General features: G+C 28.3%; 3 protein-coding genes across 5 annotated transcripts; 2 read left to right on the plus strand and 1 right to left on the minus strand.

Annotated features, from left to right (window-relative positions):
* Positions 1-450: 450 nt before the first annotated feature.
* Positions 451-8,414, plus strand: LOC112682117 (senecionine N-oxygenase-like). Of its 3 annotated transcripts, XM_025552615.1 has the most exons (8): positions 451-701; positions 2,052-2,326; positions 2,401-2,542; positions 4,035-4,209; positions 4,294-4,334; positions 6,780-6,930; positions 7,037-7,203; positions 8,109-8,414. In XM_025552615.1, the coding sequence occupies exons 2-8, from the start codon at positions 2,139-2,141 to the stop codon at positions 8,409-8,411; spliced, it is 1,167 nt and encodes a 388-aa protein (XP_025408400.1). In that variant the 5' UTR covers positions 451-701; positions 2,052-2,138; the 3' UTR covers positions 8,412-8,414. The 3 variants fall into 3 exon arrangements, with proteins under 3 accessions (XP_025408400.1, XP_025408398.1, XP_025408399.1); XM_025552613.1 differs by having other exon boundaries at positions 4,035-4,334; XM_025552614.1 differs by having other exon boundaries at positions 2,117-2,326; positions 4,035-4,334.
* A 1,702-nt stretch (positions 8,415-10,116) lies between these two features.
* LOC112682150 lies at positions 10,117-12,805 on the plus strand. Its single transcript, XM_025552664.1, has 4 exons — positions 10,117-10,588; positions 10,648-10,682; positions 12,279-12,453; positions 12,526-12,805. Exons 1-4 carry the CDS (start codon positions 10,243-10,245, stop codon positions 12,780-12,782), a joined length of 813 nt encoding a protein of 270 aa, XP_025408449.1. The 5' UTR covers positions 10,117-10,242; the 3' UTR covers positions 12,783-12,805.
* Positions 12,806-12,862: 57 nt separating this feature from the next.
* On the minus strand, positions 12,863-14,131 carry LOC112682151 (39S ribosomal protein L32, mitochondrial). The gene is made up of 4 exons (XM_025552665.1): positions 13,934-14,131; positions 13,625-13,864; positions 13,128-13,270; positions 12,863-13,048 (listed from the first exon to the last, which is right to left on the minus strand). The coding sequence occupies exons 1-4, from the start codon at positions 14,028-14,030 to the stop codon at positions 12,929-12,931; spliced, it is 600 nt and encodes a 199-aa protein (XP_025408450.1). The 5' UTR covers positions 14,031-14,131; the 3' UTR covers positions 12,863-12,928.
* Positions 14,132-14,322: the final 191 nt, after the last annotated feature.

The raw sequence follows: 14,322 nt of genomic DNA on the forward strand, positions 1-14,322 counted from the left end.
TCAGCGTATGCCGATAAATCAATGCTTACAACCTTTATTACTCCGAAAGCCCTCCCTTAAACAAGGAGGAAGGTGATCAATCCAAATTTACTACCTATTTCCATATCTAATCTCTATTCTCTCCTTTTTCCCTTTATCTTTATTTTTTTCTTTTTAGTTTTGGATTGTTACAAGTACCTGCATGTCATTTGTTCCAAATAAATAACAGGAAAAAGCGTTGTCAACAAAAAATATTTAATAGATTTAAACAATTTAATAATAACTGTGTTGTAGTTATTTACCAGTAAGCTAATTTATTGTCACATAGTTATTGTGAATGGAGGAGACGCAAGTCACAATAATATCGTAACGAGTTGATTTAGCTAGAGACTAGGAAAACGTTCAATTCGGCGTTTGAAGCACAGAATGTAATAGATAAAATTGTTTGAAATGTTGTGTTTAGACGTTATCAATCGACATAATAACAATATTATCTCGGGGCGTCGCCGCCGCCGTTCGGTGGCAATAAAACCATTATTATTATGAATAATTATGCGCGTTTTGTTTACAATTAATTATAATAAACTAATCACGTATAGTGTACACCCACGTTATGAAAAACTCGTAGAATACAGTAGTGCACTATCGCGATCGGTGAGCAATTTACAATTACGAATCACAGGATTCGTCCATCGGTCGTCGGGACAACGGTTGGAAAAAAGGTAAGCAAACATTACGGATACGGTTATCGTAGACATTATTGGGTACATACTCGTTTCTGGATGCAGAAGAAATGTCGTCAATTTGACGACAATGATAACTATGCTCAGACTCGGACCTGACGTTTCTTTTTTCGAAATATAAATCGCTCGTCTATTATCACGGACACGGGACATGCTGCTCAGTGCTCTCAGTGCGTCCTCGAGAATAAAGCGGAATACCGTACGAAGCATACCGTACTCATACGAGACGGCCGGCAAAAGTGTAACTTTTTAAAAAGCCGTTGAATAAATAGCAAACATTCGATAGGTAGTCTTTGGCTTTCATGCATGTAGTCAGATCATAGTTATGTAAAAAATACAAAATTAATCGTGTTGCTGAAATCCAATTTTATCGTTTATAATATTTATATATTTCGAAAAAAATCAATATGAGTTGAAGTAAATTTAAAAAAAAATTATACATTTTTCATATATTACAATATTTACTAAATATGTTATAAATTAATTAATTATATGATACTGATTCTATAATGTGTTCTATTTTAATTTTGATTCCTTCAGTAAAACGGTGTAAATTGTTTATTTTATTCGCTGTATCTACTCAATATTCTTGTTTATAATTTTATGACGTTACTTGTTTCCGAATATTTTGTCCTTTAACCGTTTAACTCTCGATAATAATTAATATAAATATTTTTATAGAAATAAACCAGAATGTATTATTTTAATCCCCTCTTCATTCTATTCAAAGGTTCACATTAATATACTTAATACTAAACGACCATGGAATTATAGTAAAATTTAAAGCGAATAAATCGAAAAGTATCCGGTATCTTTCAGTACTTTTTAGCATTTAATATGCGAGTATACAATTGAATGGTTAATGAGTAACTTGAATTAATTCGATTAGCCATACAATAATAATGAATTAATGATAAATCTAAATAATTATAATTTTAATTTAATTTATTGAAATAATGTTTGTATTATTAAAACGATTACACATTTTAACTCTTGATTATTATATTATATTATATTATTATTTCTTATGTATGAAATATTATCATAAACTATATATAAAAAAAAAGTTAATACTAGATCTGTATACATTTAATTTAGTGTGTATGCACAGCATGGCATATGTTGCTATAATTATCTCCTTGAAATGTTTGAAAATTATAATATTAATACAGGTCCGATTCTCCAAAACCTAATGTACTGGGTGTGTCCCTATTGACAAAATATATTTTGTACGTATACCTACGTACCTATTTTTTATCTTATACCTATTATTATTTATGTACAAATATCGAATAGATTTTTAGATTATGTTTTTATATATTTTTATAGGTATTTCATAGATAACAATCAATATTCATCATAAATACCTACGTTTATGTTCAACGATAATATAGTGCACGTGATTAACGCATAATTATGAAGATTGCTATAATCGGAGCAGGAGTTGCTGGTTTGGCTTCAGCTAGGAGATGTTTGGAGAATGGTTTTGAATGTGTAGTATTTGAGAGGACAAAGCGAGTAGGTGGAACTTGGGTATATGATGAACGAATCGGACTCGATGAGTTTGGCTTGCCAATTCACACGAGCATGTATAAGTGTCTGATGTATGTATTTTTTTATATAAATTATTTAAATATAGTGTATTTTTAATGTTATATCTTATTTGTACTGCTTTCAGGACTAATTTACCGAAAGAATTAATGAATTATCCAAACTTTCCATACAAAGGTTTAGACAATGTGTCATTTTTAACTCCGTTCCAAGTTCAAGAATATATTGAACAATTTACTAAACATTTTAAACTCATTCAGCATATAAGAGTAAGCATTGATTTTAATAATATATGCAGGGCCGACTTAAGATATGATAGATGTGCTACGGCACAGGGCGCCAAAATCAGAACGGCACGTGAGAAACGTTAAAATTAGAAATTAATTTAATTAAACGTTGGCGACGCAAATTATCTCCTATACCTAGGTATAAAGAATAATAATTTTCACAATGTGATTTAGTAAAAACTAATTTTATTATTATTATTATTATTTATTATTATATCAACATGTAAGTGGCTGCGTTTGTAGGTACAATTACAGTTTTATAAACTATAAATATATTATTATTATCATTATGTTCTCTTTATGATTTACAAATATGTGGCAAATATGGTCATTTGAAAAATTATTTTGGGAATTTTTAATTATAAGTGGGGCTTTTCAGCTCCCCAAATATATTTAAGTCTTATAAAAGGAAGAGGCGCCAAAATAATTCTATTGCACTGGGCTTGAAATAACTAAAACTGACCATGACTATGTATATAGTACTATAGTGTAAATATATACTGTAGATCAACGTTTCCCAAACTTTTTTCTACCGGACCCCTTAGAGATAATAATCGCGGACCCTTAGTACAAATAAAAATTAAAAAACAATAATAATACTTTGTATATTTTAAATTTACGTTCTTGGACTCCCTCCGGTATACGTGCGGACCCCTAAGGGTCCGCGGACCACAGTTTGGGAAACCCTGCTGTAGATTAAATGATCATTATTATATAATTTATTCAATGCTAAATTCATATTGTTTTTACATTATTAGAAAATGTATATACTTATAGGTATAATAATAAAAAACAATTATTAGATAATGTAAATTATCAATAGTACATACCTGTACATAGTAGAGATACTTTTAAATAAAAGTAATAATACTTTTTAGATACTTTTTAGCTTAGGTATTGATTTCCGAGAAAAAATTGAAGTGGACTAAGTGGTCAAAATAAGTGACGAACGGAACTAGTACCCTTTATTTCCTTTTTTTTTTTATTCATAAATATATTAAAAATAATGAAGAATAAAAATGAATAATCTATTAAAGTTTATGACATGTCTTATGTAGTTCAGGACCTTCAAATTGTTTGAAAAATTAAAACCCACCTCAAAATGCAGGACTAAGTACACCACTGATCCTAATATATTGTAATGATGGTTTATTTAAAAAAAATAATTAATAATTAAAACGTAATCATTATTAAAATTAATATCAACAAATTGTATTGCGTTGGACGGATTAACATACACTATAACGATTAAAAACAATTTAACTACTCGCCTTTTAATATTATTTCTATTAAAATTAAAAATTAAATTTTTTTACGGTCTATTGTTTTTATTATGATTGCTTGTCTTGTTGCCAAATTATTATACAGTGTACCATCGTTTTTAATAATAAAATTATACATAATCTTACATAATGGGTGTGTTTAATTGTGATTGAGTTTTAATTGGTTGTGGTTATTCATTCATTTTCTTTAGTTTTGTAGTTTGGTAACTTCAGTGGAAAGATTAACGAACATTTGGCAAGTGATAGTTGAAGACTTGATGACAAAAACAGCACGCATCGAATATTTTGATGCAGTTATGGTGTGCAATGGACACAACGCTGTACCTCGTATACCAGATGATAAGCCAGGGATGAATGAATTTGTTGGTATACAGATCCATAGTCATGATTATAGGGTGCCTGAACCTTTTAAAAATATGAATGTTCTAATAATTGGTTCTGGTCCGTCAGGTGTTGATATTTCCGTTGATGTTGCAAAAGTTGCTAATCAGGTAAATTATTAAAACATTATATACACAAGATATAACATAATACCGTATGATATTTTACAACGAAATTAATTAAAACTAAACTAACACACTGCTATGTGTATAGATTGAGTTAAGTGTTTTATATGATATACATATTTATAACAAAATATTTATAATTGAGAATTTATAACTGATCTGCAATATGTATCTTAATATGTTACTACAAGTAGGTTTGTGTAACATTTAAGTTTTTTCTAGATATCTGGAACGGCAGATATAATATTACATGGCTGTGTAGCAAGACTTTTTGACGGGTAGGCCTGAACTTGACTATTATACATAGCCAAGATTTATTTTATGTTAAAAATAAAAAAATTGTTTGAAAAAGTTATTTTTAAACAAAAGAATGATAGGTAGACCCGGGTCTACAAGGCTTATTCTTTAGGCTATTGCTGATAAGTTGTATTATTTCAAAAGTTTAAAGTAACCTATAATAATACGTCCATTTTAAAATGACTTTTGGAGGTTGATAATAATGTAAATTATTTTGCAACTTATAACATGTTACATTTAATAAATTTTGCATATAATACATATAAGTATATAATAATCAGCAACTAATGTAGATATTTCATTTTGAAGATTTTATCTATACGATTCTAATGTAGGTAATATTATTACTATGTAAATAAATAAACACAAAGCTACGTATTAACAGGCCAGAAGAAAAAGAAGAAGAAGAAGTAGAAGAAGAAGAAGAAAAAATAAATAAACAAATAAATAAAATAAAAGCTTAGTCAAGAATATTATTGTGATTTTGTTTTTCATATTCACTCACAATTTTATTGACTTTGTATATACATACCTAATGATGAATTTTAATTCGAAACCAGTCGTACTTTACAAATATAATAATACTTCAAACTAAGCTTTTATTTTACTTATTTATTTTTATGTATAAACTTTTTTATTTGTTTATTAATTTACGAGTATTTAGCATGTAATAATTTTTAATTTTAATTAAATTTTTTATTTTTTTTTTATTTTATATTATTATAATTTTTGTTATGTAAATATATACTAAATATTCGTACTTTTAATATATAATTCATTATTTTTACAATTTTTTTTTAATGTTCTATAAAATATATAAATTATGGAAGTATTTTATTAAATCAACGGCCTTATTGGGAGTAAAAATAAAATTAATTGTTCTAGTTTGCATGATATTTACAATTCCATAAATCGTTTTTTAGTTAGAGTTTTTCGTCCTTACTTTACAATACCGAAAAGCAGGGGCGGTTCTTCAGGGGAAAAAACAGCTACTTGTAAATAATTAATATTTAAAAATGTATAGAAATATTTTTATTTTTATTGAAAATATGTTTTCTATATTTATTAATATAAATTTATGGCCACAAAATGTAAAACCTATAAATAGTTATTTTGATGGAAACACTATTTTAGTAATTTCGACGACAGTAGCCGTTTCAGTGAAACTGACGTCCGACAGGTTCAGTCGTAACATTTAATGATTTGGCCTGTTGGACGAAGGAGGCCGGGGAGAATAATCCGCGTATTATAGACGCTATTGAAACTGGGGGTGTCGATCATAACCGCATACTTTCAAAAACAGGTCATCGTTAAAACCGCACACTTTTATATCTTAATCCCACATATTTTCGCCAAATCAAACCGTTCAATACCGCATAAATGTATACATATATCAATTACATATACATTTATCTAAAATAACATGAGTGCACCTCGAAACCAAGCGGGGTCACTCACTCGCTCGGACGGTTAAAAACGAAAATATCCCTCAATTTCCTTTGTAACATCACCCCAAGTAGGTCCTAGGATAAAAAAAAAAGGTTTTATGTGGGACTCATAGGAAACCAGCAACGTGAAGTGTACCCGTAAAGTCTGCAGAGAGAAAGGAACTGTTAACCAAATGTGTGCGGTTTTGAACAACTGACCTTTCAAATTTCCCTTTTTAACAATAGAATAAATATGTGCGGTATTGAACGATGTAAAATGTACGGTTAAAAACGGTGTGTGGTTTTAATGACCCCCGGGAACTGGGTCCATGACATTTCCTTGCCATCGCGCCGTCGTTAGTCGCTGTACAAGGTCATCTGCGAATTCGCAGATAAAAAAAATTTACAATTAAATTAAGTTAAAAATATTAACTAAATATTAAATTAAGTATTAAGTATAATTAATTCTCCAATAAAAGGGTTTTTTTTGTTCATTGTTGTTTGGAGTTTATGTTAAATAATTAAAGTCTCCACAGAATATTTACTATGAGTCGCTACTGCGAAAAAGAAAAAAATAATAAAGATCAAGAACAACACGGACTTGACCATATATTAAATTTGTTTTTTTATAATTTGTATCAATCGTCAATCAACATACTGTAATGGAGTACGTTATTTTATTTTTAAAATATTTATTCGTTTACAGGTTTATTTTAGTCATAATAATCCAAAACTATTGGATAAAGAATTTCCAGATAATATTGCACATAAACCAGCCATTGAATATTTTACAGAAAAAACAGTTTGTTTTATAGACAAAACTTCTGTTGCTTTGGATGCAATAATTTACTGCACAGGTAAATATTAAATAAAGTAGTGAACTTGCTACAATTGAAAGAGTAAAATATTTGAAATTGATAAGTCTTCTTTAAATTCTATTTATTTTGTTTAATGTTTTAATAGGATTCAAAATTGCATTGCCTTTTTTAAAGCCAAGTTGTGGAATCAACTTAATAAATGACGAATTAATCACATCTCTTCATAAAAATATCGTGAATATGAATAATCCTTCAATGGGCTTTATTGGCTTCATCAACATGAATTTTGTGTTTCCGATATTTGATCTTCAGGTAATAACTAATAAATAAATGTGTAAGTACTTTATTTATTATATATGTGTACCCGCAGTACAGTGTAAAGAAGTTTGTGAATACGTAGATTTGTGACGGTTTATTTTTTCTTTTATACACATAGTATATAATGTATTATAATATATTTTTTCCTCCCATCGATAGGCCATTTTTCTAATTGAGAATAACACACTTATCGATTTATATCTATGAATGAACAGCGTACTATCATTAATCGCATGTGAATTAGTTCCAACAAAGTTATGTACCGCATCCGTTATAAAACGATGAACACAACAAATCAGTTAAGACGTTTGAGCGATTATTATTATAGGGACAAATATGATGGAAAAAATAATATGTATAATATAAGTGATTTGTGATCCGCATACTACCTCAGATCTTTGTCAAGCAGAATTAGTTCAACGTAGATATTCGCGGTTGGCAGAGTTTTAATTAGGTATTCCTCATCTACATAATAATTATTCACCTATTGCTGACCTTTTTTAATTAAATACGTTTATTGATTATTGAGTTGCTTTGGGTTCTAAGTAGTAAATACCTTAATGATTTGCTTTGTGGTTAAGTTGATTCTCTACATCTTTTATCTCTTTTTTTTCGAATGCTTGTTTTGCTAAAGCTATTATTTTCTTAACTTCTTTTGTTGATCTGTTATCTTCCATAATTCCGTAATTAGGCTTTCTTTGTTGTTTCCATAAGGGTTGGCAATTATAAATTTCGTCCTTAATCTTTAAAAAAAATAAACAAGATGTTTTTACGTTACATATTTTCTTTTGTTGTAAGATCACATATACGAAATCCATTATAGAATCAAATGTAAATATTAAAATTATGTAATTAATTAGAGTTTTGTTTATAAACTAATTTGTTGTTTTTTTTTATAGGCCCGATATTACATAGAATTTCTACGTAACAATTATTCCGCAAACGAGAATTGGATGACAGCAGTTAACACACATGTTGTGGGCCATTATTTACTCGAGTATTGTAAATCGTTAGCACTGGAAGAAATTAAAATCGAGCCAATCCCAATGATCATATTTAGGACATATTGGGGATGTCAGAAACTTAGAGAAGAGAACTTTGGATCTTATCGATCAGCAGTATTTAGGATAATCGACAGTAATAAGTATTTTATTGAATTCGACAAAAATAATGCAAAAAATAAATTTAAACATACAGTTTAATTATATTTGTTATATTCTTTAACTTCCTTATACCAGTATAAAGAATATCTAATCTTTCAATATTTTCTACACAGCCATGACTGCAGATCTCGATTTTTTGTCGAACTTACAAGATAATAAGATTGAAGAGTAGATTTGAAAGTTTATATATTGTATATATTGTATACATTATATTGAAAATGATTGAAAACATGCGTATTAGTTTTTTGTATCTGTTTACCATAAACTTCACTTGTAATTTGTTTTCATTTATAATATTTATTTTATTTCATTGATTACAATTTAAGGTAGTTGATTTAGACCTAAAAGACGGACAAAATGCCGTCGAGGGCCTCAAGGGCATACCTAGAAAACTGTGGACTGAGCGTTAAGTATAGGCAATCAATTACAAATAGTCTTATGCCAGAGTTAAATAATTTACGCAAGAATTACATAGCTGTTAAACAAGGGCGTACATCATCAAATATCCAGGGGAGGGACACATGTGATTGGTACCTCTCGGCGATGGTTATCGATAGGTTTATACTTAGTATCTATGATTCCCAGAAATCGTTCTGCCATGGTAAAGTTTGGTCCACGAGAGATAATATTAGCTAACAAAATAAATTTAATAAGTATTTAACATAAATTATTAATTATAATATTTGATGTATAAATGTAAATTGATACGGAAAGCCAGGGAGGGAATGTTCCCCTTTCTTACACCAAATGGACGCTAATGCTGTTAAATACAACTTTTTATATTAATAATATAGATCTTTGTTCAGAGTTTTAACAGTTTTCATGACGAACATTTTTTTAACAAATTTTATATATATACCAACTATTGGACGAAATCAATTGATTCGAATAATTAAGACTAATTAATTAGATTAATTTAGATTTTATTTTTGAAATTGTGGTCAAATAACCAATAATAATTTTATAAGCATAGGCGTGTCCAGACTTTGTCCACAGGGGTCCCTTAAAAAAAGTGAACCAAAGAGTCTTGTACTAAAGACTACTAGTATAGTTAAATATTTTAAATTTTATAAATTATTTATTTAATTCAATATGGAAGTATAAAAAAAAATACTATTTAAACGTACACAACTTGTATCTAAGAAATCCTTATTTAAATATTAATATACTATTTACAACTCCATCCTTCTGTCCACGGGAGTAAGGTTTTTGAATTTATCAATTACATCTTCAATTTTTATATTATATGCAAGTTCTGATTAGTCTGATTAATGGCTAATAACTTTATTACATTTATTCACAGATATCAATTCTATACTATGAGATTAAAATTGGCTTTACTTTATTCATGTAAAATGTAAAAATGTTCGCTATCTTGTATAGTTTAGATATACATTTATTAAAGAAAAAGCCAGAGTCCGCAGCCCCCCCCTCCGTGAGCACGCCTATGTTTATAAGTGCAACAAACTAAGGACCAATACTCGATTTCAGTATTATTTTTAAATATAATTTGGTCCTCTGGAGCTTATAAGCCATGATATACATACAATAAACGAATGAACTAACTGTTGGTCACATTGTTATTATATTTTTTGATAAGAAATGTTTAAAATCATTAATATTGTTAAAATTAATAAAACTGATAAGAGATAAGCTGCATTCAACAAATATGATTTCAAAATAAATTGCTTTATATTATTTTAAAAAAATTTATATTTATTTATTTATTTTTGTTCCTTTTTATATTTTTCTAAACTATAATTTTATAATTGAAAATAATTTATTCCTTAATTGTTATATAGCATAAGGATTTTAAATATTGTGTTAATTATATTTTAATTTTACATCTACAATACTGGTAATTTGTAAGATGGCAGACGATGTTGGATCTGTAGCTGCATGGCGTGTAGCTCTCCAAGCAATGTCCGAACGATGTGAAAGACTACAATCTCGATTAGATATTGTTGAAAAAGAAAATTTAACTATTAAAACGCATTGTACATGTCAAACAGTTAATAACCAATCTGTACAAATTAATATCAAAGAGTTATCTTGTAAAAAGGAACAATTGGTTGAATATTTACGTATAGTAACTAATGAAAATCGTACTTTGTGGACAAAATTGTCAGCATTAGATTGTCCAGCAGTTTATTCTAATGATAAAATCAAGCCAAAGAATTCTTTGGCAATCATTGACAATTATTTGAAGTACAATGGTATGTGTAAAATTGTATTTATATTAAATGGTCAAAACTAAATAATTATTTTTTTTTAGATATTGATCTGAAGATGAATTCTAATAGTATCATGGTATGTTTTTTTATTATTTCTATTTTATTTATTTTGAAATCATAATTTAAAATATGTATAGATATACAGTATTCTATAAGGATTTATTTATTACAAGTTTTTCAGAAAATAATTACATATTTTTTTTTTATATTTCATTATAATTAAATTAATAATTTTGATTGTATTTTATAACAATATCAATAAAACCTGAATAATTACTTCCAAGCATAGATATAAGACGAGGGCTAAAGCCCCCTTCCCCCCTTAAACAATAGGTAGAACCATATGGAATGTAGGTACAAAAAATATTTAAAAAATTAGATGTAAGAAAAACTTCTTACAAATCGAAGCTATCTTGTCACGCTCTACTATCCAATTTATATCTTTACTATTGTGACTTAATGCTAATAAAGATTAGCACTCTCTTTTACTGCATGATATAAATTTTTGACTGTGTATTTAGTCATTGGTCGACAGTTCTTGGGTTTACACATGGTTTTTTATTTTCACGTCACATTTAAAAATTTTACAAAAGAATTTTACAATATAATTCAAAACGAAGAATCAGCTACTAATTTTTTAATTTCTAAAAATCTTTTAGTAAATGTAGAAAATATTTTGTGCGTTAAATGTAGTAGTGAAATTAAGTATTACATAAAAAAAGAATGTGGAAAAGAAAGAAAATTGTTGATGTGTTAAAGGAAAGGGTGTCAAACCAATCAAAGTATAAGGTAAGGTATTATGTTTTATTTTTATTATTTTTTTTTTTTATATTTTTTTATGTATAATATTAATTACCTATATATTTATTTATTTATATATTTAGAAAGAACGATAGTTTTTGGACACACATTGATAAAAATGGGTGTAATAATAGTGTATTAAGCATTGGAGCACAACTAGAATAAGTTTATTATTGGTTATTATTTAAAGCAGTCCACAATTATGACTGGTAGATCAGTTCTTACAATGTGTTACTAGATGAACTTGTGTCGTGATTTATCTGTCAGAATATTTGAAAATCGCAATAAATTAAGAGGACCCAAAATAGTTATCCAAGTAGACTAATGTTTGTTATGAGAATCAAGGAAGAATAATAAAGGACAACTTCGGCTTGGAGATTTACCATCTGAAACTTATGTCGATGATGATTTGGAAAATGTTGATAATAATAAGTGTAATAAAAATAACAATTACTTAAATTAATTATAATTAAAGTGGTGAAAACGGTAGAGCGCATACGACAAGATAGCCCAAATCGATATGTGCATGAATTATGGCAGTAACTTACTTTACACTTTAGCTTCCCCTTTTTTTAATTTTTAGATCCATGCCCGATTAGTTTATAATTTACAAAGGAAATAGTACCATTTTGTTAATTCTCATTGTTTACTCAGTAATTATTGGTAAATAGTAAATAAAATTTGTCTAAATTATTGTTGAAAACTGATAACTTTATATATTATAATATTTTTTTTTTTACTATGTTAACAAATTATTAAATGTTATATATTTTTAGTCTATACAACCAAATTGATGTAGTATTCTACTATAGCTTTTAAGAATAATGTGTTATTAATATGATTATTAAATTATGCTTAAAATATGTATTAGGATACAGAGGATGATGTAGCAAGTCTTCAGTACAGTTCAGATGATGAAACTTGGCCAATGTTATTATCAGAACTTAATACATACAAAGAAAAATTAACATTGGCTAAACATTTACTAGCTGATCAAAATGATTTAATTCTTAGTATCACTTCAAGATTTAATTTGCTTGTAGAAGGTTACCTCTTTTATTTAAGTCACTTGTAATCATTTTTATTAATTCAAATTATTGAAATATTTTTCTATCTAGAAGTTAAAGTTATAAAACCAAACACAGAATATAGAGATGCAGAAACACTAACAACATCTACATTAGATTCGAGTCAATCTTGTATTTGTGGAATTCGGGCAAAACCAGATAACCAAAGTATATGCCCTCTATGTAAGTTATACATAGTAGGTGCTGATGAAGATAGCATGTTTGATAAACTAGTTGAACATGTGACGAGTCATTTTCCAGACGAAGAACCTGAAACTACTATAGATAGTTTATCTGGACATTATTAAAATAATTTATGGCAATCATTAAATTTATAACTATTTTTTTATTTAAATAAGTATTAAATATTCAACTTGATCTAAAAATATATTGATCAAGACAAATGTAAATAAAAAAATTTTCAAAAACTTTTATACTATAAAGAAAAACTGACTTAAGCTAATTCGGATGGTTTGACATCTTTGCAATCTGAATTGCCAATTGTGGTTCTTTGTAATAAGTTTCTACAAAACCATACTGGTTTTTCTCTTTTTAATTCAACAATTCTTTTACCCTATAATACGAAAATATAAATAAAAGTTTAAAAATTAAAAACTCGTTGGTAGAGTAGTAATAGCGTATAAAAATCTTACTTTCCAAAATTCTTCAGGTTTTTTTGTTTTTTCTCCTTTATAGAGAACCACAACTTCTTGTTCAATTGGGTCTAATCCCAATTCTTTTTCGATAACTTCTTGAAACTCAGTAGTTTCATCCTTAACTCGCTTATAACAATTTGCTAAACAATAAAAATTTAATATAATTCAAGGCAGTTATAATATCCTAAGAAAAAAATCTACTTGATAAAGTTTAGATACATTTTTCTTAAACATAATATGTAATATGCATTAATTTTTTTTAATTATAACTTAGTATACACCAGTTTCAAAAACATAATTATATTTAAGATCTCTCCTGCATCAGGTTTATACTACGTTTTAATGCTAACACCTTTTTTTTATAGTGTTTGGGCTGATACTACATGTATGGAAAAAAAATTAAATATTGAACAGTTTTGTCCAAGATTTAATTTGATAAAATGTTAAAATGTTGAATAAAAACTAAATTGTGATTTTATCTGATCAGTACTCACGACATAAGTGACGTCTCTGATAATAATGACCACAGTGGTTACATGTGAATAGATCCGTACGAGGCATCAGCATTTTGTAGAATTCAGTAATATATCCAAATTTACGGCCTAACCTTTTCTCAATCGTACGTCTGTGTTTGGGTACAGCCCAGAGAATAGAATTTTTGAACAGCTGTTGCACGTCAATTAGATGTTGCGAAGACGGTTTAAGCGTTTCGACAGGGTTTGCAAAAGAAAGCGCTGAAAACCGAAAAACATTTGTAATCGGCTGGCGAATAGAAATTAAAAATAAAATGTTATACTACTAACCGGGTGGAGGCATCTGTCCGAATAATACGTTGCAAAAAGCATTGAAATTGAAGGTCAGATGGTTTTTGATCCTCTTAAATGTTAGAAGACCTTTCATTTTTATTTTTCCCAATGTTCGTCAAAAGTTTAACCTATGAGACTTCGTTTCTTGTAAAGTGCACGACTACCGTGGTCGGTTTTCCGGCAGTGTGTATGTTCTTTCCTTCGCTCTGCGTGTTATCAGTTACTGTTATCATCGCACGGCGGCAACAGCTGCAATTGCACAGCTATCGGAGCCCATCAATTTGACCAAAATCGAAATTCGAAATTCTCTCCGATAACGACGGCACAGTGCTCCTGTCCAGATGACGTCACCACAGTATTGAAATCTGTGATTCTGGGAAAGGTGT

The sequence above is a fragment of the Sipha flava genome, unplaced genomic scaffold (genome assembly GCF_003268045.1).
Source record: "Sipha flava isolate LNK unplaced genomic scaffold, YSA_version1 1_pilon_pilon, whole genome shotgun sequence".
NCBI lineage: Eukaryota > Metazoa > Arthropoda > Insecta > Hemiptera > Aphididae > Sipha > Sipha flava.